This window comes from Neolamprologus multifasciatus, chromosome 14 (genome assembly GCF_963576455.1).
Source record: "Neolamprologus multifasciatus chromosome 14, fNeoMul1.2, whole genome shotgun sequence".
Lineage (NCBI taxonomy): Eukaryota > Metazoa > Chordata > Actinopteri > Cichliformes > Cichlidae > Neolamprologus > Neolamprologus multifasciatus.
In genome coordinates this window covers 20,556,526-20,583,378 of record NC_140452.1, presented here as the reverse complement: position 1 = coordinate 20,583,378, position 26,853 = coordinate 20,556,526, and the positions used below count along the sequence as shown (strand labels likewise).

General features: G+C 40.4%; 2 protein-coding genes across 2 annotated transcripts; one reads left to right on the top strand and one right to left on the bottom strand.

Moving 5' to 3' along the window:
• Positions 1–2,376: 2,376 nt before the first annotated feature.
• LOC146503980 (tRNA-splicing ligase complex subunit FAM98B) lies at positions 2,377–6,699 on the bottom strand. Its single transcript, XM_085184117.1, has 8 exons — positions 6,539–6,699; positions 6,268–6,374; positions 5,495–5,620; positions 5,148–5,404; positions 4,970–5,050; positions 4,765–4,881; positions 2,942–3,088; positions 2,377–2,832 (listed from the first exon to the last, which is right to left on the bottom strand). Exons 1-8 carry the CDS (start codon positions 6,658–6,660, stop codon positions 2,677–2,679), a joined length of 1,113 nt encoding a protein of 370 aa, XP_085040243.1. The 5' UTR covers positions 6,661–6,699; the 3' UTR covers positions 2,377–2,676.
• A 2,384-nt stretch (positions 6,700–9,083) lies between these two features.
• Positions 9,084–24,920, top strand: LOC146503979 (BICD family-like cargo adapter 1). The gene is made up of 10 exons (XM_085184114.1): positions 9,084–9,810; positions 11,356–11,571; positions 17,208–17,327; positions 18,107–18,253; positions 18,788–18,970; positions 21,083–21,247; positions 21,940–22,017; positions 22,234–22,346; positions 22,532–22,652; positions 24,006–24,920. Exons 1-10 carry the CDS (start codon positions 9,562–9,564, stop codon positions 24,243–24,245), a joined length of 1,632 nt encoding a protein of 543 aa, XP_085040240.1. The 5' UTR covers positions 9,084–9,561; the 3' UTR covers positions 24,246–24,920.
• Positions 24,921–26,853: the final 1,933 nt, after the last annotated feature.

Sequence of the window (26,853 nt, the reverse complement as noted above, 5' to 3'; positions counted from 1 at the left end):
TCTCACTAACCGCAACTCTCCATCAAACACCTACATTTCTGAATGAAGTCTGAGGGGTTCATATCGCTGTCATATCTCGCGGCAAAGTTTGAACCGCTTCATGAACCAGTCACGTGGTACAGCCGGGCAGCGAGGCTTCGGACGTCATCATTTTCAGCTCCTCCCATAAATGAAGCAAGCCTCGATCAGTGTTGCCAACTTAGCGACTTTGTCGCTATATTTAGCGAGTTTTCAGACCCCCTAGCGACTTTTTTGCTAAGAAAAGTCGCTAAAAAAAGACGTGAAAGCGCATATGGCTTTTACTCTCAACAAGCAGCGGGTGCTGTAACGCAGTCAGTTCTTCTTTTACTCTTATGCTGTTTTGTGGATCAGGTTTAAAACTACTTATAAACACACACACACAAAGTAACTCCACCAGAGTGCCTATTTCGGGTCACTTTTGCCGGTCCAAGCCCGGGTAAAGGAGCAGGGTTGGAATTGTGACATTACAAAAAACAATAATTGCTAAAATAAATTTAATTTGTAGTTCTAAATAAATTCTAAATGCATTTAGGATGTTTTTTGCTCACTTTATGTCTCCTTCACGATGTTATTTCTCTCTCCAGCAGAGTAGGTTACAATTACATTAGCATGACCAATTATGCAAAGTAGGTGATGACGTCATTTAGCGACTTCTAGCGACTTTTAGGACAACCAATAGCGATTTTCCTTACTGAGGAGTTGGCAACACTGGCCTCGATACGCGCTTCGCGGAAACGTCCCCTCAATTACTCGACACACGCTTCGAAGCCTCGATACAGAACGTCACATCACTACTTTAAACTGTGTGCATATATATCTGTATTTTTACCCACAAAATGCTGCATAAGGTTTATTCAGAACTTTAAATAAAAAGAAAAAAACACATTTGAACGCATGTGTGTCATAAAATAAGCTAACTATTGTTTGCATTTGATTTAGTTTCTCTAAATCAGATATCATCCATGAATCTTCAGGTCCCCTCTTGCCTGGTAATTCTATCTTCAATATCCACTATCCCTCCTCTGCACATGTCCAAACCTTCTCAGCCTTGCGTCTCTAACTTTGTCTCCAGCTGCTGAACACAAGCTGTCCCTCTGAAACTATCTCGTCTAATCCTGTTAATTCTGGTTACTCCCAATTAAAATCGGAACTTCAACTCTGCCCGATATGTTGTGTCCATCACTGCAGAACAGTGGAAAGAAATCAGAAGCCCTTTAGCAAAGTATATATTTGCATCTTCCAGCCCCTTTCTCAAAACGTGTATGGTGTCCAATAACTGGAGATAATTTATCTGAATTCCAGTTGCAGGACCACACCTCATGCACTGGTATATGCCCCCAGCACCACAAGCTGTTTGTACTCATTTTCATGCCCCACACTTCTCTCCTTTTTCCCCAATTCAGTCACTTCTCATTAGATCTGCCTGGCCTGGGATCTGCTGCCAGTCCCCTCTGAGGCTGTTCCCAAACCACAGCTTCAATTTATGCTTTCTCAATCTGCTGTTATCAAACTTAAATAAGGATGTGGTCCCAGCTTGTTAAAAGCAATTCATAATCTTAAATTGATCAAGATGTTCTTTGCATCAGCCGTTACTTCAGTATTCCTAGAAGTCCTTTCTCACGCTTTTTCATCCAATTTCAGACTTAAACCACTTTCTCATGTTTTTTTTGTTTTGTTTTGGAAAACTCAAGAGGCCTTTTTGTCCAGGCTCTGAATCAACAGAGAAAATGTTAAAATAACATTTCCTAAAGTTCAAAGGTACTTAACTATCTGCAGATTTCAGATGGTTGAGGGTGGAGTTTCAGATAATAAAACAATTGAAACTGTTGTTTATTAAACTGGTGTACAAGATCTTGAAATTATTTCAATACATCACTGTGGACTACTAGAACTTCTGGTCAAAATGAGCTTTACCTTAGCACAACTTTGGGTTTGGCAAGATCAAAATTAAACATTGAAACCAGTTTATTCCAAATATATTTAAGATAATTAATATTTGGATGATCTTTTCCTTCTTTAGGCAATTTACACTTTGAAGTGGAAACACTGGGACTAGAGAGATGACTCAATGCTGTAACAAGGAGCTTTCTCAGGGGGAAGTGAGTCTTGGTTAATGTGTAACAATAAAACAACATTCTTAGATATTCAAAGTCACCCTTCACCAACTGGTCCTTTTAGTTTTTTAAGATGTAAGTGAGGCTTTTTCATTCCACATAAACATGTTTGCTATCTTATGAAATCACCTAAAAAAGGCAAGGGGAACTCTTGTCTCCAAAATGTGAAGTGAGCATAAAATATTCATGCAATAATCCTTAAAAGATGCTTTATGTAAATTGCACAAAATACCAACAGATGTGTGTTTCAGAGGTTTATTCTTAAACAAACTTACTGATAAATGTGGAAAGCCAACATTTTTTCCATTTTCTGCTCTTTTACCAAAATATCTGGTCATGTACCAGTACTTCATTGCTTTTATAGAAATGTACACAATCCGGTATGTGCATGACTTATAACTATAAATTATACACAGATTTATAACTACAAAATTATATATAGCACTTCCCAATTGTAGTTTACCTCGCAACAAGGATTTCAATAAAGCAAAATGATCGCTTATTTCTTAAATTGATAAGTAAGGCCAAAAAGAAGGACAAGTTAATCTTTTTTCCCTTTCTTCTTCTTATGTTTATGAGATTGTCCGCCTCCTCGTCCCCCTCTGTTGCCTTTCGAGCTTCTCCCTGTCCATGCTGGCATAGGAGGCTCAATTTCCCCAGGTCGTCCTCCTCTGTCTGGTACACTGCCCATCAACGTCTATTGACACCAGAAAAAAAAACAACAACAAAAAGAAAAAAGAAAATGCTTACTTAGCTGGAGTCAGAGGCATCTTCATTAGGGATCACAGACACGTTCATGATTGTACCTTGTAAACAGAGGTGCTTGTTCCAGCTTTGACCGGGTCAATGAAGGACTGATCCTCTCTGGCAGCGAGCAGCAGAGATGGAGACACTTGGGAAGAGCCGATGAGGGACGCAAGATTAGGTGCCGAAGCCAGCGCAGCCCTGCACTCCTGTAAATAAAGGATGGACTGAATGGAGATGTCTGATATTCATCTTCTGCGTCACCAGCACATGTTCTGACGATGGCCTAAAGCAGACTGACATAAAAGTAGTCTGTTGCAGTTCAGTCAGACCACACGATGTCAGTGTTGTCCTAATAACACCGTGATCTTGCAGACAGTAACAGACATATACTGTATAAAAAGATTCAACATAGCCTATAGGTCTAAAGAGTGAAGTAAAACTACATTTTTTTTCTCCTAATGGGAAATCCTCTGTTTGCAAGACGACATTAGACAAATGGGTTCTCACTAAATTTAAGCCTGCCATGGGGTTTACTTGGGTACGAAATCACTCGCAACTCCAAAATCTGACTTCCAATGTAAAAGCTCCACCTGCTGTTCAAAGCTTCTGTTTGCGAGGGGCACCCAAGTAGAAGAAATCTGCCTTATGCTTAATTTATGCTACCAAGGTTGTGTCAGTATTTTCCTCTGGAGACGGGTTTTTAAATCACCATTGCAATCGAACAAAATCTCAACTGTGCAGTGCCCCATGTGGACGACACTGTGCATCAGTTAAATGCTGATTGGTTGAAAAGTGGGCCGGAATAAGGAACAGCAGAGTTCACCAGAAGTTGGAAAAAATACATTATGAAAAGCTGAGGAAGGGGCTACAGTGCACACTTTTCATTGTTTTTAACATTCTGTTTCACTTCAGCTCTTTGCATGTTAGAACTTCGCTCTTGTCTGCAACTGGCTGACAGACTGACAATAGCACAGGCAAGAGCCACAAGAGCACAATTTTTATAGTGCCCACATCTGACAGGAGACGCCCTCTGCAGGTAGATGGGCAGTCCAAAGCTTCCTCATACACTACCACTGCTGAACTAAGATTTTCTCATTAAAAGGGAATAGACTGAAGAGATGAACCAAGGCTCAGAGTAAAATAACCCAGCTAACAGGCAAATGATCCCTATCGGTAGGAGTTTATAAACAGTAGGGGTGGGGGAAAAAAATCGATACTGTGTAGTATCGTGATATTTTGTTTGCTAATAATGTATCAATACAGGGACAGTAGAAATTGATATTTTGTTACAAAAAAGGTTTTTGTGGACTGGAACATGCTCTGACTTCAGAGCATGTTGATCAGCTCCTTTTTCTGAGCAAGAATCCTGACATTCCTTCACTGTCCAAATGTGTTTAACTTTTTTTTTGGCAGCAATAAACATGACAGTTTACTTATTTTAATTTAAGACATGTTTTATTTATTATCAATTAAGTTTAAAACTTTTTTATTTAATGTAAAATTATATTTTGTTTTAATTTACTTTCAAATTCTTCAGTTGCTGAAGGGGCTGCATAGTTTTCACAAATTGCATTGTTCAGAATAGCTATAATTGTACCAGATGGTTGCATTCAGTTAAGTTGGACTAGACTGTAATACAAAACGTTCAGTCTGTCAACAATAAAACTGACTGAAATGAGAAAAAGACTGAGTGTGAGACTTTGTTATTAGATAAAATGAATATTGATAAAGTTTACCTTTATGTACAGAATCTGAATATCGCAAAATATTTTTTAAAAATTGCAATAAAATCGTATCGTGCATTAAGTATTGTGATAATACCATATCGTGGGATGTATGGTGATTCCCACCTCTAATAAACAGAGTTATTTAACATTCCTACCTTTTGTTTTTCTCCCCATGCAAATGATTCAAGCGTAACCTGAAAGCGCATGACCATCATTCGTCGCCGACGCCGATAGTCCTCGGATAGAATTTCATTCATTTTTTTCACTTGAAGCTGAGAAACAGGAAGAGGCAAAGATGTAAATGCCACATTAGAGTCACGTCTAAAGTCTTGTAAGCTGAAAACAGGCCTGGCAGCTTACCCACTGCTCTGAGCTGAGGCTGGTGCTGAGAAGAGGTTTGGTCATGTCTCCACTTGGTAGGCGAGAAAGCCTCTCATTCACCTGCATTAAAGCAAATGTTTGTAAACTCCTCTTTCAGTGCTTCTCAGTCTGTATTCGCAATTTATTCATGGCTCAATCTCTGTTATTTCAAGCTTACCTCGTTCAAAACGTCCTCAAACCGAGAGGAGGCGTCCATGTTGAGAGCACGCAGAAGTAAAATCCATTCTGCTTGCATCTCTGCCTTCCTCCTGTTTTCACCCGAACTGTCATCGCCTTCGTTTTCCTCACAAAAGTCATGGCTCAGATCTTCAACTCGCTGCTCTTTTTCAGAGTCCGCTTCTGTCGCCCGCTCGTCAGGATGTGACTCTTTGTACTTGATAATGCGAGCTGCTTGCAATTCTGATACAAGGAACTCTGCAAGATGTGCAAAAGAGCACTAAATCCACGAGCACTGCAATCATCTGTTCTTACTACAACAGTATCCACCACAGTCCTGTTTCTCACCAGCGACTTTGTTGAGAGTGGACGGGTCCAACACCTCGGAGGTCAGCACAGCGAGGGGAGAGGATATGTTTGATAGTACATTTTTCAGCTCTCCCGCCAGCAGCACATCACCTGACCCTCCTGAGTCTAAAAAAGGACAATTAAGCCAGTTTATTTAACACATTTCACTGCAAGTTGAGTCAGAAAGATCTGATTTTTTTCATGGCTTATATTTGTAACATAGTAACCATCAGTTTGTTTACCAAAGCATGTTTTGGTTGTAGTTATATAATGCATATAAATTACAGCTAATGTGAAGTGCATCTCAGTAGTTTCATATTAAATGAACTGCGGGTAAAATTATGAAAATGGTGTCACTATCCAAATGTTTCCAAATCCAATTCTACTCTACATGTGAAGATGTTTGGCTTTTGTAGAGCATCTGTCAACTACGATATATATGTAAAAATATCCTGTTATTTTTATTTATTAAAGGCATCTAAATTGGCTGTTCTGTAACTGGTTTGGTGAATTAATGTGGATGTTTTCAGAAAGGACTTGCATTTTGTTTTACATTACATAAAAAGTTAGGTCGATTCTTAAGCAGTTGCTTTGCTGGGTCGGCCCACCTGAGACCACACTGACCCTTCTGCGCGAGATAGTAAAAAATCCACAATCCTGAGATGGTTTTCCTCCTTCCTTGGGAGAATATGTGCTGTATTAAAGGCAATGGTTAAACATAAAAAAGCCTCTCTCAAAGATTTATGAATGAAAATCTCAGGCCTGAGCCTCACCTCGTAGCTCCGGGCAGAGAGTCCTGAGCTCTGCGCACAGCCAGCTGAGCAGCGGACAGGGAAGCTCGTCACATCTGCACCGGGAGAGGCAGCGGCTGCCCGGGTACCTAACCAGGAAGTAAGTGGAGGCGACAGGTGAGATTACCTATTCACCTGTCAGGCGTATCGACAAGCGTCATTATACGTCAAAAGCCCACAAAGCAGGCAGAGAATAAGGTTTCTCTTCTCAAATTAAAGTTTCGTAACGACGAAAATCAAACATGTTAATCACCCCAGAGCTTTAATGGCTGAAACTGTCCCCGCGCTCCTCTCCATGAAGACAGGCGTGCACGGCTTGTTCTTTACTCTGCGAAGTTCAAGTGTGTTTACAAGGGGTGCTTCCTCCTTTAACATCCAGGACGCATACCGCCCCCTGCTGGACGGAGTGCGCACAACAACTTCCTAAATAACCAAGTCATTCACTAGATAGGGAATTAATAAACAAAGGATAAATTACAGAATGTCTAACGATATTACAAAATATGAACACAAAAGTACAAGATTGTGGAGCAAGTGTATGAAAAATTATAAAAGTTACCAGTATTATTTGCCCCAATTTTAAAAAAGAAAATAAGTAATCTTTTTTTTTTTAAACAACAACAACATAATTATTAGAAAATATATTAAAAGCAAAGCAGAACAGAAAAACATTACATTTTGTATGAATAGGTTTAGGTTATTTTTCTGTTACAGAATTAGTGAATAAAGTGGTACATTTTCAAAGGTTTCAAACTATTCGTGTAATATTTACTCTCCCTCAACTTTCCACTTTATGCATCTCTATTTGACAGCATCTTTTTAAAACTTTCTCCCGTGATATAATGAAAAAAGTTTCACTCTGCCCCCACACATCACACCTTTCTCACTTCTTGAGGGGAACAAATTGTCCTATAAGGACGGAATACGTGTTTGTTTGCCCGTTAGGGGTCACCAGAGGTCTAGTATAGCCTGCTGTGTTAACCAAAGATAAATCTGCTGGCATTAAGTACCGTGAAAGGTGGGATGCAACTAAACAGATATTAGATACGTGATATGTGATGTTTGTGTAATATATGTATGTATTGTTTTCTGGTACTCAAATTTAACTTTAAATCAGATCTCAGTTGTCATGTTAGAATACAGATGTTTGAAATGTGAACACAGCTCCATTCATTAGGACGTATTAACATCAGCTTCCATCCTCTGCTCTGGGGTGAATATTATGAGTAAATTAACTAGTTTAATTAATTAATGTCTGTTATCTTGTCAAATTATCATTATGTACAGTGGCTGAACATGAACTCAACTAAGAATATCACAGTCTCCTGTTCAGCTGTTTGATACACCATTTACGCTGAACACTATTTACTGCTCTCAGCACTATCCTGTGTCTTGCTGATGCAGCTGATGTTTGCTGCAGTGTTATATGCAGTATCCCTGTTGTCAGGGATTTTTTTGATTTAAAACATCAGTGAGAGTTTTATGGTGGATGGTTCTGCTTGTGTAGCTTGAACTCAATAGGCAGCAACTGTTAGATGAGAAAATCTTGAAGTAAAGGGTGATGCTCCTCTGTGGCCCGAGTCATCTTTTCAGTAATAGATTTTATAAGCAAGTTTGGCTTTCATTGAACAAATGCAAACATGTTTCCTCTTCTCATGTCTGACTCTGTGCACACACTCTTAAACACAAGTGCTTCAAGGTCTGAGTGTGCTGTTCAGCACACGTGTCCCTTGTTGGACTTCACTGCAGGAGGTATGTGAGCCTCCTCGTCACACTTACGCCACATCAGCTGCCCCCAAACTAACAGGAACAATGGAAACAATGGCAGCGAGGCGTGTAGGGCCCTGATGTACAGTGCGTCTGCTTTTGCCACCATATGTACAGAAGCTGCGGCTTCCCTGACTACAAAAGCCTTGCCATGCGTCAGGATGCTTTGTCTTTTATTCCCCTGACACTGCCCCGTGCTCCATGAAACCTTGTGGAGGCTGACCCTTGACCCCTGGAAAGCGTCTACACAATGCAGGCAGAAACTCCCTTTGTTTATAAGGCTAACTTGTTAACCACTGCCTGATTAAAAACAGAGTTCCACCTGATTTCATGAAATACTGACTTGCATACTTAAAAAAAATGAAGATATAACCCATTTCCAAAAACTTTATACTAACAAATTATAAATAACTGAGAAGATTAAACTAAAAGAAATTGGTAGTAATAAAAAAAAAATCTCCATGTGTAAATATTTGTACTTAATGTGGATGCATGGAAAAACAATGCAGTCCTGTTCATGTGAACAAGTGCAAAATAAACATGCAGATGTATAATCTTACATTTTACAAGCTGTATGCATACTACACCCGAACAGGAGCATGTAGAAGCTCATTTTTCCCAAAAAAAGAAAAGAAAAACCTTAATAAACATATTCAGCATGTAGAGGAAAAGGTGTGACTTGTGTAAATGGATAAATGAGACATAGAGAGAGAGAGAGAGAGAGAGAGAGAGAGAGAGATACATGTAGCTTTGAGTAAAATAGAAAAACAGGATATAAGAACCAGTCTATTTACAATTTAACACTTTATTACAGTTCAAAGTGCTTCAAAAGTGAGAAACTGATAATAATTAAAAACCCCAAATTGAATGAAATTAAACCATAACAAATAAATTACATTTAAAACGGCCTGTAAGTACCATAAAATTACATCAAATTAAGAAAAATAAATACTTTTATCAAAGTATGAAAACACATTTTTTTAAAAAGCAGAAACACTGGTTTTTGAAGTTTACTGGTATCACATGTGTGCATTTCGTGATGCTGCAATGGGACGTCATCTGTTGTTTGACTAATGTCCTCCACGGTGAATGATTATAATAAACAATATGCTGCAGTCCGGTAAAACTTCAAGAAAAACAGTTCCCACTGTTTTACAGCACCATGCAGGTGCTTGTGTGTGCCTTTCCATTTCATCACCACACTCTGAGCCCTGCGGCAGGGCAGGTATCGATGTGGTTGCCGAGCTGGGTGGTGACAATTGCTCAGGTGACTGAAACCAACACCCCACGGAGACAAACCGCCATCTGCGGGTGACAGAGGGAGGGAGCAGCCTGCTTTCACCAGACAGCTCCAACCTTCGGCTCGACTTCACTTACATTTACACTCTGCTCGACTCAGCAGCTACACGCAGGTGTCATGAGTGGGCATCCACAGATGCGCGTTTATGGCACCGTTCCCGCGTGTTTTCTTTATATAAGACGCTATAATAAGGTGTTATTGGATTAGCTATGGATCGACTCGATGACTGGAGCTTCAAGTCCAAGAAAATAATGGACCTAGAGGAGGATTTCTTTTTCCACTATGGAGCGGAGGAAATGACAGATTATCAGGACCCCAGTGAACTTCTGGCTGCTTTAAAACAAAAGGAGGAAGAGGTTATTTTGGCAGCCCAGCTGGGAAACGCATTGCTCCTAGAAAACCGCCAGCTTAAGGAGCAGAGCGAAAAACTTCATGAGCAATACGCAGAGAAGCTGGAGGTAAGGAGAATCCGATTCCCTACAGGTGAACTAATAATCTAGTAGGTTTTGTAATAATCTAAAACATTCTGTGAAATGTTCGGGTTGAAGTGTTTAGAATTACGTCATGGTTGTTGCTGTTTGAAGTGGGCGGGTAAGAAGTTTTCCCGATGTCCAAAGATTGTATGCTGTTGTTTCTCTCCCAGCTTTACGCACGAAAACGCGTAAAAATCTTTCTAACTCTATTTATTTAAGTTAAGGTGACCAACTTAAATATTCAACATTAATGACAGAGTCACCTGAGTCATTTATTGGGACCTCCGACCGCACTATATTAACGTGTTCTCAATATTTTGGCCATCCCATGAAAAGACATTTACAATTGTAAATGGAAAAAAGCAGCATAAAAAGGCACTGCTAAGGTGCTTCTACTAAACTGGTTGGTTTACAAAATAATGAATGCAATATATTCTTCGTTAAATAAGCTGTAACTGTATAAAGAAACTCTAATGTAAGCAGGCAGAAATGCTAGTGCGTTGCTAAACTTTACTAACTCTCTCTGAAGCGATCTTTTGTGTTCTCCCAGCGACTGTAAAAGTATTTCTATCTTAGCAGACCTGTCAGTACTGAAATTCCTTCTAGGTAGTCTTGCTGCATACTTGTGAGACACTTCAACTCCTCACGAGATCTCAGCAGTCAGACAGAAAATGTAGTAATAAAAGCGAACCGGTGGCATCCACGTGTTTGTCTCAGTCGACTACACCAGCACCAAATCACGTTGAGAGGCTGTGATATGAAAATAATGACCTCATTGCTTTCCCCGGGTGATGCTGATGTCTCTATCAGATGCTCGCATCAAGTCAGGTATGGCAGTCACTTAAATCACACCAAGGACAAGACAATGGTGCGCTAATGTGTCTAAATTGATGTAAACGTGCTGCGTGAACTTTTCTGATTGAATTTGCCAGAGAGGTGTGGTAAATGTCTGGAACTGTCTTTTTTTTTTGGGGGGGGGGGGGGGGATTTTTAGCCGTTATTGTCTTAAGAAAGTTGAGAGAAGGCAGGAAAGTTTGAAAGAGAGAGAACAGGGGAAGATTCAGACCCAGTCCTCTTTATTTACCTTACACCTTATGGGTGACCTGCACAATCCATTGAGCTAAAATAGTGCTGGATCAATCAGTTTTCATGGCAAGTTAATGCTTGGATGAGTTTTCTGTTGACTGACAAACTGACTGATCTTTTAAGCTCTAAAGGAATGGATGAAAGCAGAGTGGATGTTTTCCTCTTCTAGCTTTAATGATATCAGCTACCCCATTGTTATGGATTCAAATTACAGCTGTTGGACATTTCCTGTTATCCGGCAGAGCACTAAATGAGGTTGACAGGTGCTTGTGCTCACTCAAATGCCTTCCAACAACACTCTCATGATGCCAAACAGCTTCATTTGCTGCAGTTGTAGCTAGACAACTGAACCGTATTTACTGCTTTATATTTTAAAATCTTTGTTTTGCCACACCCACCCTAAAGATCACCTGTTAAGGCATTTATCTTGTCCACCTCCGATAGGATTTGGAGCAGGGAAAACATGAGGTGCGACTGAAGCTGGAGCGCCACCAGTCCCAGTGGGAGAGCCAGATGGGAGACCTGGAGCGGGATGCGAGGGAGCTGAGCGCCCAGGTGGAGCAGCTTACCCGGGCGCTCAGCGAGGCTGAGAGGGACAAGAGTCGAACGCAGCTGGAGCACAACGAGAACACTCAGCGGCTCCAGGAGGAGCTCAAAGCTGTGAGTCCCACACCTGGATGGGTAGATTCATGTTTTTCATCTTTGTTCCTCAAAAAGTAACCGAGCCTCAGTGAAACAAACACCGGCAGTAGGTTCAAAGCTTCAGGCCGTCTGAGTAAAACTAGAAAGTCACTCAATCCACCCACTGAAACTCGGTGTTCCCGTGTGAACTACTCCGGTATCAGCCTGACTGTATTTGATCTAAAGCAAGGCCACACTCTGAGGATATTTGAAGGCTCATAGCAAGGTCACAGCTAAAATACTTCTACTACAAATAAGTGTTTTGATAAATGAGAAAGAGAGCAATAGAGCTAGAGTCAGCTGGGAGCTGCATATCAAAACCTGAGCAGTTTCCCTCAGGCAAATCAGCAATGTCAAGTGCAGAGCAGGAGGGAAACGACATGTAAACAAGACGGGGAGGGAAACTTCAAGCATGACTTAATTTTAAATCCAAGAGAGAGGGAGGGAAGCTTGGAAAATACCTGGAAGAAGCTTTATTCAAATTCTAGTTCAGGCAAATGAATTCAACTCATTGCTGTATAATTATTTTAGCCACTTTTTTATGTCATTGTACCTGTGAAATGTAATAGAAAAATGTCCTAAATAATCTATTAAACATATTATAGAAGCTTTTATCAGACCATTATAATCTGTTACATTGGTTTATTCAGTAACACAAAGTTAACCTTTAACTAGCTTGACATCATAAGGACGCTGACAACATGCCGCTGACTCACGTCTTCAGGAGTTCATGAGTGTTGAAGTAAATTATTTATGATCATAAGTATCTGATCAGAAATGCAGTACACTGTACACAGAGCAGACTGGTGACAGCTTCTTATCAGTGGAGCTGACTGGATCACACAGCTGGAGCAAACTTGAGTATTTTTCCAGGCTGAGAAAGTGAGGATTGTTTTGCTCAGCATTGCTGTTGTGACGTGCTGCGTTCCACACGGCAAACCGCTGCTCACGCAGAATGAATGGCAGACACGAGCTTGTAAGGAGTCAAGGTCCACGAAATAAGGAACTGTGAGCTTCCTTCCCCCTCTGTGGCTATACTGAAGGGCTTGGTGTGTGGAAATCAGACTCCCTAGAAGTTCAGGAAAATGCCAATTTAGATAAAAGCTTGTATCTCTCTGTTTGAGCTACTTTAGGGGAGAGGGAGGTGGAGGAAATACTTTATTGGGCTGCCCAGTGTTAGCCAAATGTAACTCTGGTCTGTGTAGTTGTAAAGCTGAGAGAAGAGACTGAATCTTAAGACGCTCCATGTCTGACAAGTCTTTGCCTGATGTGGTGAAAGATACTGCTGCTTCTGTCGGACAGCTGTCTGGTGGGGTGAGTCGTGCTGTAATTCATTAAGTTTTTGTTTCTCACAGTTTTGACTGGAAGAGCTCGGTTTATTCATGGTGTCATGTTCAGGCTTCAGTAAGCTATACAGTAGGTTTCTTCTTTTAAATTAAAAAACAAACAAACAACAAAACTCAAGGATACTTAGGAAACTTGAATATGTCAATGAGCTAATCAATTGTAGCTGCTGCATTCAGTTTATATACTTAATGTGTAATAGACAGAATTGCATTAAATTAATCAATCCCCAAGTTGGAGTATAAGAAGCCCTGCGGTACATGGGTAGATTAGCTGAACTAATCTTCAAAAAACAGAAATTACATTTTAATTTAAAAGCCAAATGGACCTGAGCTGGTTTGAGAAGAAAAGTTAACCATTAACATTGAGTAGAAATAGATAGTAAATGTTATAAGAAATTTGGGGGGGGGGGGGGTACAACCACCACTAGGGAAAATATGTATTCCCTGACTGGTTGAAAGTGGTTCTTGGAGATTCTTGGTTCTCACTGGGTGAAACTGTTGCAAAGCAAGTGTTGCACCAGAACCTCTTAGTAAGGGCTTTGTTTGCTAGCAGATTAACACAAGTGCCTGTCGTTTTTATTTTTTGTTTTTATGCTGGTCTCCAAGTACTTGTTAACTAGCCAAGTGTTTGTATAACCTGAAAAAGTGTGATGTAAACCAGAAATGGAGGAGATTCACATTCAAAGTAGAAGTTGCGGTACTGCAGTACTGCAGCCAACATGTTACAAAAAGCGCCTTTCAGTGTCAGTGTAACTGACATAGCTGGCAACTGTTTGTAGACAAGTCCGTCACTTCTATTCAAATTTCCACAGCAATATGCTAGCAATCAAAGTAATCACAAGGAGGCTTTTTGCCAACCAACTGGGGAAAACATGTTTGTCTAGTGACAGGTGCTTGCCAGAGGTTCACTAATTGGTCAGGAGACCTGAGTGACCTGGGGCAGTTGACAGCCATTAACTTCTAGCAACCACTTGCAACTGATTGGGGAATACTCATTTTTCCCTAATGACTGGTGGTCAACCATATTTGCAGAGCAGTCTCATTCACAGTCACCATGATTGTCACACATCCAGAATGGCCAACTCAGCTGAAAGTTAAGATAAATTATTTAAGTTGTTAATCAAAAGCATATTTATACAATTAAAATGGTTTGTTCTAATTGTAGATAAACATTTAAAATGGTAACTTAGGAGTGTAGAGAAAGAAATGTATATGTATAATTTTTGTATGAAACTATAAGCTAAAAAGCCCCTGAAATGAATTAAATTGTTAGCTAAAAATGAAAAAATGTCGAAGTTAAAAATTGTTAGCCATGTGGCTAGCATTTCTCAAAGTATAGATAAATAAAATTGTTATCAAAAGCATGGGTAAGCATTTGAAGTGGGTAGCTAAAAGTGTAGATAAACAGTTAACTGATTAGTCAGGAGTGTCGTTTTTTTTAAATTACTTATTAGCTTAAAGTATAAGGAATTAAATTTATTAGCCATGTTGCTGGTAGTCATTGAAAAATATAGATAAAAATATAAACTCTTAGCTAAAACTCCTTATAAACAGTTAAAAAGTAAGTGGAAAAAATGATGTTTAAAAGACAGATGTATTCATGAATAAAAATCTAGCTGAAAGTAAAAGCTAAAAACTTTCCGTTAAAACTAGCTAAAACATAAAAATATAGATAAACATTTGCAAATGGAGTTATCAGCTCTCTGAAAATGTGATGAAAAAACGATTTTGCTAAATTGTTAGATAAAACCTAAAAATGTATATAAATAGTTAAAATCATTAGCTGTATAGCTAGCAGCCATCAAAAAGCAAGTTATGGACTAAAAGCTAATACCTAGATAACCAGTTTAGGTGCTTCACTAATCATAACAGATAAATGGTAAGATGAAGCGAAAGTTTCTCACAGATTAAAACATAATCTGCTAATTATGAAACAGTAAGTAGACCATAACAGGAGGATATAAACTGAAACCAGAGAGAAAACGAATTTTCCAACAACATGAAAAGATTTGCTGTGAACCTCTGTCCTGGTGCACATGAGGAAGCAGCTGCATTAAAAACAATACTGATGCGTGCCAAATTGTCACACAGTGCAGACTGTTAAAACAGGAGCTCCGGAGCAGAAGCAAAGTGTTGAAAATCTCAGGGAGAGGTGACTGATGTCAGGGTGTTTTCTTACAAATCATTGCTGCAACTGTAAACCAGGCTGAAAAGACTTTGGTCAAACATGAATCACTCTCTATGTTCGTTTGTTAATTTGTCACTGGAGTTTCCTGGCAGTCTCATACAAGGAAAACCACAGTTTACCGTCTGAAGAAAAACATTGCATATAGTGAAAGTAAAAACATTTTGTGTTTGTAGTGTTTTGCGGATTTTGGCTGAAGTCTTGTGCAACATTTTTAGTGCATTAGAAAACTGAATATAAACACATCTACTAGATAAGAAATACCAGACTGGAATGGGAGTATGATTACTGGATGATGAGCTGGAAATGCTGATAGTTTCCTGCATGTTTTCATGTGTCATTCGTTTAAATTTTTTTTAAAAACAAACAACAAAACTCGGTAAGTTTAGGACTTTGCTATGAGCTTATTTCAGACTTACCTGACTTACTGTTGGGGATATTATGAGCTGACACTGGCCAATAATAGACAGATTGTACACAACCAGATTGTACTGGTTGTGGGATATATTTGCCTCATGGCTGGTAATAGCCCAAGGCAAATAGGATGACTTACTGATGCAGCGATAAGTGTTTGTGTATTTATATAGTTGTTATCGATATACACTTTTTAAAATACTTTTTAACATATTATTATTTAAAGAGGGTTTCTGTTCATTTCACTTTAGTTTTTATTGTTTGGTTTCACTTAAGTGCATACATACAGAATATTGAATAACTTGTATCCAAAAAGAGTTAAGACCATTGCAGACAGGTGTTTCTAATTTTTTGGTCACTCTGTTTATATCTTGTTTTCTGTCAGGTTAACCGATGCAGATCACATTACCATTTTCACTTCCTGCTTCCTACTCAGGGTCACATATCACTCACACCGGTAGCATTTTATTGGGCAGCTGTGACAAATCCCTCACTGTGTACATTGTTTAAGACAAGCCCCCGTAACCTCGGTCAGCATCACCAAGCTCACAGACAAAAAAAGAAAACACAATATACATTACAGAGAGATATAAATCTTTCATTTTGTTCTTTGATGTTGCACCAACGTTCCTTTATCCCAGGGGAAAGCCATCTTTTCTCTGTGCCCCCCAAGGGGCTTGGTTATAGCTGTGGAAGCCAGCTGTTGGATACTTCAGTGTGTGGACTCATGAAGGCGTGGAGGAGGGGGGGCGTGGAGTGTCCTCCGTCCCCTCCTCGTTTTGGTGGATCTCAGTGAGTCGGTGCCTCTATTGTGGAAGAGGCCCATACTGAAATGTTCATTTTTAAACCCAGGCTTCTTCTCTTCTCACTGTGTCTGCTTGCTTTTCGTTTTTATCCTTTATTCACTCACACAGACACACGCTTCCCTCTACTTATGTCCCACAAACCTGCCTCACATCCTCCATACTTTCAAGCTCTTCCCTCCAGCTTTTACTCTGGTGATGTCCGAGTTCACCATTGTTGTTTAATGTGGCATGATGATGTCACCACCAAGATCAAGATGCCCTCTGCTCCATCTGCCGTAGAGGCCGGCCTTTCATTTTGTATTATGTGGCATTGATTGGACCTGACAGGGCCCCGCCGAACTGCTGAGTAAAGGGAAATGAGGGTCCCAGTCCAGGACAAGGGAGGGCAGAAGGGGGGGCCTTTCACAGGGCCTGTAGGCACAGCAGCTTCCCAAATTTTTAATGTTGCCCAATCTTTTGTGTTTGGATCAGCTTTCAAGTTTTCCAATATTCAGTGTTTTATGGCTAAAGCTGAAAATGGGGAAAAATGAATGAATCACTCGTGCTGTTAGCTTTCACATCTGTCCTGTTTTTGACCCAGGTTTTGGAAGCACTGCAGGCTATCAGGAAAACCAATAACCAACCACATTTAAATTTAGTCAACTAATCCCCATCTTCTTCTCATCTCAGCTTTAGCCAAGACTTTTATTTTCTTAAAGCTCAGGCTACAGGCAGGCTTCATTTTGGATTTTCACTTTAACTGATATGCGTGTGTGATGCCGGTCTCTGGCTGAGATCTTTTTAACCCTCTCCATATTTCTCATTTCATTTGCTCCCTTTGTGACTCTCCTGTGTTCGTGTTCTCTTTCTTCTGTGCACGTGTAGGCGATGGAGGTGGAGAGAGCCATGTCCACTGAGCTGCAGGCTCTGAAACAGGAGCTGCAACAAAAAGGAAGTCACAACAGGCAGCAGGACGAGGAGCTGATGAGTGCCATGAGAGAGCAGGCAAGTACTCTAATGCACATGTGCAGCTGACTTTACAGAGGTGTAGCTTCATATTTATGCTAAAATATGGTCTTCTTCTTGTAGCATATCATATTTTTGTATCAATTTTTTCTCAAATGCCTTTCTAATAATTACTTGGCATCAGTGAAGCGAGTAGTAAATGAACTTCTATCTCTTCATGTCTGGCCCATACCTGATGGTCATGTTTAGACCTACATGGTTCTTAAAATAACGTCTTCTAAGTAATGTTTTAAGCAAAGTAAAATGGCAAATAAACAGTCTGTCTAAAAAAGGATCTTTTCTAATACATAATGCGTTTTATTTCATGCAATGGATGTGGTGGTTACATAAAACAGAAGAATAATGAAAAAGTCCTGGACAACCAGCAGCAGAAACTGGGAAAAAAGTACTAAAACAACACTTTATTTTGTACCAATGGTTTGATTAAAGGTTTTTTAAAATGAATATCTGTTTTGAAATGACTTTTGAAATTGTGACGAGCAAGTTCACCTTCTTTTTTGGATGTACTCCTGAATAGGATAAATACAGTCAGACTGATTCTCGGTAAATCATCCTTTTCTCAATAAATTGTTCATTTCCAAAAAAGAGAAAACGGATAGCCTTCCAAGTAAAAGTAGAAAGGTTCAAATATCAGCTTCATTCCTCCTGTTAGTGGATTGTTTTGTTGCGATGCAAGGGAGTGGTGTGAGTTAGTGAGAATTTTCCTCCCTGAGGGGAAGAAATAACTTTGTTATCTGTATTTCTGCTTGTTTTTCCAGGTGTTGCGTCTCTCACAGAAGGAACAGGTGCTGGAGCAACGATTGGAGAGCGTTTGTCAAGAAAACGAAGAACTGAGGGCGAGTTTGGCCTCTTTGGACGCACGCTTGGCTCTGCACGACCAACTCAACGGGCAGCACAGCCAGCAGGTACAAACATGAATACAGTACAGCGCAGGCAAGACTGTCATTCGATCTCCATAGTACATAAGCAATCTGATTAGAGCTCATTGTGGCAGCAAAACCGCATCAAGTGGTTAGTGCGTGACTAAAAGAACCACAATGACAAAGATTTTTTTTCTGCTCCCTATCTGCCAGCCTGGGTTTCGGTGGGATTGTGGAAAGTACCACTAAACAATCACCTCACTGCCGTCACTGTATCTCTGACCCGCAACTCTGGATTCCACTCGTGTTCGTTTAGTTTCATGTGTGGCTTTAGGCTGGAATCTGGCATGTCAGGATTTCTTTCTCTTGTTGGTACAGTCTGCTTACACGAGTCTCCTATTACAGCTCCTTCCAGAGCTCATTTGACTCTTAGGCTAAAAGCGGGGATCTGTGTAATCTAGCAGGATTCATAATGTGATTTTTTTATCGTAGCTTCTTCATCTGTCGGACGTGTTATCCTTGTCACATTTCTGTTTTCGTTCATGTGTGCATGTGCCTCTCGCTCTCTGTGCTTCTCAGCTTGCTGAGGCGCGGCAAGAGGTGGAGGCTGCACGGGGTCATTCACAGCAGCTGCAGGCCCAGGTGGAGGAGCTTCAGGAGGAGGTGTCCCTGCAGGAAGCCAGGAGCTACGGCGACACTTCCCTGCTGTCTGAGCTGGAAAGTAGCCTGGAGATAACAGGCCTCGGAGTCAGCAAAGAAGAGGTAGGTTTACTGATTAATACAGTCAAAGCATATTGTTTTATAAAAAAACATCCAAAACATGCCTCATGTGGCTGATTGAAGTATTTCAATTTAATTAAAAAATATAAAGTTCACTGTGAATAAGAGTAAAGCTAATGGTAAGAGGTCTCGTGACCTTATATGTAAACATCACTCCACTTAGAAGACAGAGTGATGAGGGAGAAAGGAATGCAGGGGGGCGCATGTAGATGCACAACATCATTGTAATCAAGTGCAGGTGATCTTAAAACTAGGAGAGAGACATGACAATTTTACTGTCTGTGTTAGCCTCATATAAACAATCCTGCTCCTTTAATACTTATTTGAGCACCGATTATCTGTCAGTCCACAGCTTTGAAGAGTTAACGTCTTAAATTTTCTCCTGTTTGAATGATGGTTGGTAGAAACTGCAGTCCCAAACTGTTCTCAAGTTTACTAATTTGTGCCTCTGAAGCAGTAAGAATAATTTATAATTTATTCTTCTGTATTTGTATTGTTGGTATTTTAGTATCTCTGGGTGCAATAAGCATGACTTTTCTTCAACGTTGATTTTTTGCAACATTGTGATGTGTTATACTGTATCAGTGTTATGATCTAAAATTATATGTACTGTAAAGCACAAACACACAAAAAAGTACTAGAAAAAAAATGTAAAATTCCTCTTATAGCACTATGTGAATGCTGTCGAGTCACTGCAAGACAAAATTGGAAAAACAGCCAAACAGCTCTGTGTAGGAACAGCTGCACACTATCTCCATACTGTGGTTGGCTTTTGCTGCAGTGGGCCCGCAATGATTCACAGGTCACATGGGTTTTGAGGGGAAACTGTGTTCCTGTGATGACTGGAAATGAAATGATCAAGTTGTCTTTCTTGAGAATGAGATCGCACATTTACAGCACCAGAGATACATCATTTATACTCTGAATTTTGGAAAGCGTGGTAGCGGTCTCTACAGAGAGGGACGCCATGCAGGAACATGTTGTGCGAGTTCTTGGTGACAGCGTGTTTGCTGTCAGGACACATTTTGTGAGGAGAAGGCGTGAAGCACCTGATTGTACAGAGTGAAGTCCTGGACGAGGACTTGTGCAGAAGTCACGTGTTGGAGTTGTGTCTGGGAGAGAGCAGAAAACGTCTTCTCACCGTCCGTGTGTCTGCTGTTATTGTTGTGTTGCAGCAGGAAAAAGTAATGTGTTGCTGCACTCGTGAGTCACATTTCCTGTTTGTCATTACCACATTGTCGGAGACTTTCCACATTGTTGTCACATGTGAGGTATGTGATGGCAATACCTCACTAAAACATAAAGCTCATTATTTTTGTGGCAGCCACAATTACTGTTCAATTTTTAAGCATTTTTTTCACTCAGGCTGATTTTATTGTCTCTTAAATATAGAACTTTTTTTCAGGGGTTTTAAAACTTATGCAAACAACTGTGACTGTTTATCACCTGAAACTGTTCCTGTATAGTTATTTTTGTTATGATCAGATAAGCACTGTCACGTGATACACATGACTCAGGTAAGTTAAATATGCCCATAAGGTAATGCTGACTCCTCCAGTCGTATAAATACATGATGTCATTCAAGACATGTGAGAAGAAGATGGGGAATGCTCGCAGGAACAGAGAAGAAGAAATAACTTGTATAACACACAGAAATTCCTTTTAATATGCTGTTAGGTCCAAAGCAGTAGGGTGAATGTGAAATGTAAAGCATACTGTAGAAGAAACCAAGAGTTTCTCAAGGCAAAGAAATGGGATATACTTCAATGGCCAGTCGCCTGATCTCCAGGCAGTCAGACTTCCCTGACTGCAAAGGATTTTATGAAAAGGTCTGTAATTCCTGAGCAGTTAATTCAGTTAATTGAAAGTCTGCTTTTCAATCACATCTTGATTGCTTAATTTAAAATCCATTGTGATGGTGTGGTAAGGCAGAGAGTGTATGGACCTAACTGTAGGTCAGAATTCGAGCAGCATCCTCCAAGCTATGTAACTTTTGTTGCACTTTTAATATTTTGGTTCATGTGTTAATGCGGCTGACACTATTTTGAAAGTCACAACAAGCACATATCAACACGTTTCTTCCTTTTTTCATAGTTAACGCAAGAAATGGGGTTCATCCTTCAGTTACTCCTCCCGCTGACCCAGGAGCTGAACTGCTCAGAGCAGTCAGAGGTCGCCGATCAGCAGGAAGACCTGAAGGCCATGTTGCATCGGCTGAAGGGCGTGGCTCAAACTCTTTCACAGGCATCCAGGCCACAGGTGAGCTGCGCACACACGAACAGCAAATGGGGCAGGGAGAGGAAATGCGAACAAAAGGCTGACCTTGTTGTTTGAAACATGAGAAGGACGGGAATAGTACACTGTAGGTTTTGTCATGTCCTCGAATCATAAAGAAATGTACACAAAACAATCTGAAGTTCTGACGTCTAAGAAACACAGGGCTGTACCAACACGGCAGAGCGCATTTATTGCTTTTCAAACACACAACTTACAGGTGAGAGATGCGACGTTTAACACTCCAACAGTGCATCTCTTTCTGTTGTACGATGAGAGACAATTGTACTGAAAGCAGAGTTATTTCCTTACTTTGTTTTTTCTTTGCTAGAGATTGGACGCAGATGCAGGAAAAGCATAAATCATAGATCCAGAAAGCAGCCTGCTCACATACTATAGCAGTTCAACCTATCTACCCCCTAGTGGCTGTTTGAGGCACCACAGGGTGTTCAAACAGGACAGATTGCTTTGCGCGAGCATTTACAATAGTCCAGTTGTGTCTTGTGGCATTTATCTTACATTCAGAGCAGTAACATGAGTCTGTCAGTGTAACTAAAGGGGCCAGCCACACCCCTTCCTCCGCGAGTGCACCTCCACAAGTAGGCCAACGCCACAGAAAGTCCTTTTGATGCACACACCGCTGACACCTGATCTCTCTGTTAATGCCTCTGTCCCAGGAGCTGAATCAGGGTTTTGTCGAAACGACGGGTGAGGAGAGTGGGAATCTGAGCACGACACAGGAGCTGAGAGATCAGGTAACCGATGAACAGACCCGTCCGAGGGACAGCACCTGTGGCAGCAAACCGTTGTATGACAAAAAGGTTGCACCAGTGCTGACCCTACTGATCTTGATGCGGTATCTAAATTCAGAGATATTTGTGTGCCTCAGAATTGCATTTGACAAGCAGATAAACATTCATTATGTAGTATTTCATACTGTGGTCTAAAGAGCTCTTATCGTCTTCCTGCAGAACGTGCAGCTGCAACAAGAAAATGCTGAACTGATGCAGAAGCTGCAGAGCGTTCAAGATCAAACTGAAGTTGTCCAACAGGCCATCAAAGACCGAGATGAAGCTATTGCGAAGTAAGTAATGAGTTTATTTATCCAATTCAAGTGAGAAAGTTCAAGCTTTCCAGATTACATGTGTTATATTTTTAAAACTGAAAAACACTAATTCCTAGTTCCCGAGCATGGCTCAGCCCTGAGTTTTAACTTGTTATGGGTGTTAAAATCCTTACTTTAAAGATCTTTGTGTGACTTCTTTGCAGGAAAAACCGAATGGAAGAAGAGCTGGTGAGAAGTAAAAACGATATGATGTCTCTCAACAACCAGTTACTGGAAGCCATCCAACGCAAACTGGAGCTATCACAGGAGCTGGAGGCCTGGCAGGTAAACCACTCACTTTTCTATGTAGACCTCCAGTCTAATGATCTTTCTCGCATCACTTTGTCACACTGTCCTATCATCTCGTAGCCTGCAGGGCCTTCTGCTTCAGCACATTCTTATTACGTTTAATTCCCTGCATCACTGATGGGAAGTCCACATTTTCAGAGGCACTGCCTGCGTTTGAGATTGATGTATTGGTCTGAGATTCTAGAGTAGAAAGTCAGAGACAGGCGCCATCATAAATCTCCATGTCCTGACAGTTTGGAGGGATAAGAGCGGCATGTGTCTCTGAGCCCTTCTGCTGCTGAGTAATTATGCCAAGCTGAGCCATCTGCCTCAGTGTCTGAGCCTTCGTGCTCTGATGAAGATAATACAGATAATATTTAGAGCAAACCACTGATTCACTTCTTTAAATACTGTGTTTCTGAGCAACCACAAGATGTTCTTCTGTAAAAACATATAAATTATTAAAAAATAAAGTAATTTAAGATTAATATAAATGATTATTTAATACAAAAGTCATGCAAAGAAAAGGTTATTTACTCAAACAGAAGTCAGACCGTTTGAGTAAATAAAAGTGACCGGTCATAGGCATTGACCAGTCACTTTATTGGACCAATTTTGCCTTCAGAACTTCATAGATTTAATGAATCTGAACGCTGACAAGGAAGGTGTTTTATAACCTCTTTTTACTGTTATGAACAAATATGCCTAGAAGCACATTGTCTCAATCCATCTCCCAATGGTTTGATTTCAAGACTGTGATCAATAGTTTAAACCAGTATAGTTTTTCTTTTTCCTCCTCCTCCGGCTGCTGCTGCGACTCCTAAAAAGTACAGATCATCTGCCTCCGTCTCACCCTATCCCTAGCTTCCTCCTCTGTCACACCACCCCTCTGCATGTCATCCTTTAGGGGTGGGGAAACTCCAGGCTTCAAGGGCCGGTGTCCTGCAGGTTTTAGATGTATCCTTGATGCAACACAGCTGATTTAAATGGCTAAATTATGTCCTCAACATATCTTGAAGTTCTTCAGAGGCCTGGTAATAAACTAATCATTTGATTCAGGTATGTTGACCCAGGGTGATATCTAAAACCTGCAGCGCACCGGCCGCTGCTTTACCACATCAATGAATCTTCTCTGAGGTCTTCCTCTTTTCCTCCTGCCTGGCAGCTCCATTTTTTAAATGAGTCAGTACTTTGTTGGTTTTCTCGTGGGACTTAATGATAACTAGTTTGCTTCTTTAATACTACGACTCTAGTACTAACATGTTATCTTTGCCAATCATGGGATACCAGACTGAGTCCCGGCTCCTAAGTCTTGCTGCTCAATTCCTCTTCCTCCCCACCTTTCCCCAGGATGACATCCAGATCTTCATCAACCAGCAGCTCAAGTCCCAGCAGCAGTTGGAGCAGCCTCAGAAGAAGCCCGCCTCCAACAACAGCATGTCATTCTTTCGCAGACCCAGCAGAACGGCTTCATCTTGGTCACGCCAGTCATCGGCCTCCTCCTGGAATTCAAACTGCGATCAGGACAGAAACCAATCCCCGTGGAGGGACTGGTTAAGGCGAGGCAAAGGGGTGCAGTACAGCAAATAGTGAACACTAAGTGCTAGAACACTACTGGACTACTGTGGAGCAGATGCACCGAGAGAAAAGGTCAAAGGGAACTCACTAGTGGGGCTTCTTGTACATCATGTGAAGGAGAAAAAAAGCCATGAAGACAAAAGGAGCCACTGCAAACAAAGACTGAAACACATTTCACTGAGAGGCTGAGGCTTCTCAAGACAAAGACTGTGACAACATTTTTACAGAATTACAATTGAAGGTTTAACTGTAAATATCGCACCCTATTTTGTAAAATGGTGAATAAGTAGCTCAGTGGAAAGTATTTAAGATTTAACACATCAAAGAGAAGGATGCTCATGAAGTAAGTGATTAAACACTACATTTTTCGTTGTACTAAATTTGTCCTTATCATGTTGGATATAAGAAGTTATGTTTGTTTTTGGGTTTTTTTTATTGTCAATGTTGCTAAATGTGTTTGAGAAACGCTGTACGTTTTCTTGTACATGAAGAAATCTGTTATTTTTATAATTTTGTTCTCATAGTTTCAGTTAAAAAACAAACACGTTGTCTGAACATGGACATGGTATGCGTCTGTGGACAGCAGAAACTATTTTATGTTAAGCACTGTTCAGTATTGAAGCTGCTTTGTACAAACTGACCAAGTCTGGAAGGACTGACAGAAAGTTTCATAAAACATTAAATGATCCTCAGTCAGGTCTCATTTTTCGTCACCCTCCATGATGAGTTTAAAAGTTATTTACTGAAGATATTCTGGCTTCAATAGGGAAAAGGTTCAGGATTGAAGACAATACACAAATATGGAGATGGGGCAATCTGTCAGGAATTAAAGGAGGCTACATTGAAAGAAATGAAAATGATCAACCTACAGAGGGCTGAAGTCAAATGTAGCAGCTTACAGTATGTCCAAGGATTTCATCCTGATACCTAATGGCAGTCAGGGTACTGTTGCTTAGCCTATAGAGGTCTGTGTGTCCCTCCATTGATATGCCTCCCCAGATAATCACTGACCCACCACCAAACCAGTCATGGTTTCTTCAGTTTTCATGTCTGTCACATGTGCTCAGGGTGAACCTACTCTCATCTGTGAAAAGCACAGGATACTGGTGATGGACTTGCCAATTCTGGTATTCTATTGCAAATGCTAATTTTTCTCCACAGTGCCAGGCAGTCAGCACAGGGCTCACTAGCAGGTGAGGGACTAGGTATCGCTTCATGCTACCAGTAGAGACAACAAACCTAGCCAGTAAAACCATTCCTGTGTTAGTGGTTGTCTCACTGTTGCCTCTCTAGTGCATATATTGGTCATTTCGTTAACACGAAAGCCACTGAAACTGATTAACAACCCACCCCCACGCTACTTCACTGGTCAAATTAATATCCCAGAAGTTTAACTGACTTGATTAATATTCTCATGAAAGTGTTTACATTTTTGAGCGGTTTGATAATCTGAAATGGGTGTCTAACAATATGTCTGCTGCTGCCCTCTGCTGATGGCCAGCAAACATTTCAGGCTTTAGTGGAAGGCAGATGTGTCATAGCTGACAGGATCTGACACACTGGACAAGCTGCAGCTGAGGTGCTAAAAAATACGCAAATGTGGTTACAATTAACTCAGTCATGTTAAATAACTGCAAGTCAACCTTAAATCAGTCAACTGAGGTTTTATCAGATTTTTTTAATATTTATAATTTGTGTTCAGAGTTGCATATGTTCACTGCCTTTAACACTGCTACTCAGAAGTGTTGATTTATTAAAGCCATGTAGTTTTGTAAATGTAAAAACTTACAGGGCGTTCCAGGTGTCGAGAGATGGGTAAATTATCATCAGTGTTTGAGGTTCCTGAACTAAGAATAAAGCAAAACCAAACACGTGCAATAACAACTGCGTACTTCATTCAAAATGAATGGTAATAATGGTCTTATTAGAGTGGGTAGAATACTTACACTAATACTGGATATTTAGGTTCATGTTGGGTTTGCTTGGATAGCAGCTCTGTGGGAATTCATGCAAATTAACTTGTGCGTAAATATGTAAAATGAACTCTGAGATCAGACGTCATAAACAAATCCAAGTAATTTAGTAGGAAAAAAGTGGGAGAGTCAGTTAAATCACAAAGACAACTTCTACAAATGAGATAGACTCAAAGACTCAGTTTGTAGTTTTGTTCAGGTTGCATCTCCTTCTGTTCTGTCTACATCTTTTTGCAGTCATTCTGCATCTTGTGACTGTTTGTGTGTTTATATTGCACGTCTGTTGCTGTGTTGAACCTCACTTGCAATGATTTTATATATTTTGTTGTGCATTTTGCCTGTTTAATTGGTTCCTCTTGTCCCCCGTTTCCTCTCTTTTTTGTAGAAGCATCTTTCTGCTGCAGGGGTTTTGCCAGCCATAAATCACAACTTCATCTTATAATGAAATACTTGACTTCCAGTGTTAAGCACAATGATTGGTTCACACAACAAATTACACCTTTCAGCTTTTCATGTATTTTCAATATTTTTTTCATTCCCCCCCCCCCCCCCCCCCCCCAAAAAAAAAAAATAAATAAATTTAACTTAGAGGACAGAAACAAAGTATCGATCTTATCACACTAATATTGAACCAATACCAATACAGG

What these genes read in the sequence shown, in the direction of transcription:
- LOC146503980 (XM_085184117.1), bottom strand. Translation starts at nt 6,660, where the DNA reads ATGTTAAAGGAGGAAGCACCCCTTGTAAACACACTTGAACTTCGCAGA. An exon ending in TTGAGGACGTTTTGAACGAG is followed by an intron (nt 5,051 to 5,147) that starts GTAAGCTTGAAA and finishes GCTTTAATGCAG; the next exon opens with GTGAATGAGAGGCTTTCTCG. An exon ending in CATGGGGAGAAAAACAAAAG is followed by an intron (nt 3,089 to 4,764) that starts GTAGGAATGTTA and finishes CTTTATTTACAG; the next exon opens with GAGTGCAGGGCTGCGCTGGC.
- LOC146503979 (XM_085184114.1), top strand. Translation starts at nt 9,562, where the DNA reads ATGGATCGACTCGATGACTGGAGCTTCAAGTCCAAGAAAATAATGGAC. An exon ending in AATACGCAGAGAAGCTGGAG is followed by an intron (nt 9,811 to 11,355) that starts GTAAGGAGAATC and finishes CACCTCCGATAG; the next exon opens with GATTTGGAGCAGGGAAAACA. An exon ending in CGAGATGAAGCTATTGCGAA is followed by an intron (nt 22,347 to 22,531) that starts GTAAGTAATGAG and finishes ACTTCTTTGCAG; the next exon opens with GAAAAACCGAATGGAAGAAG.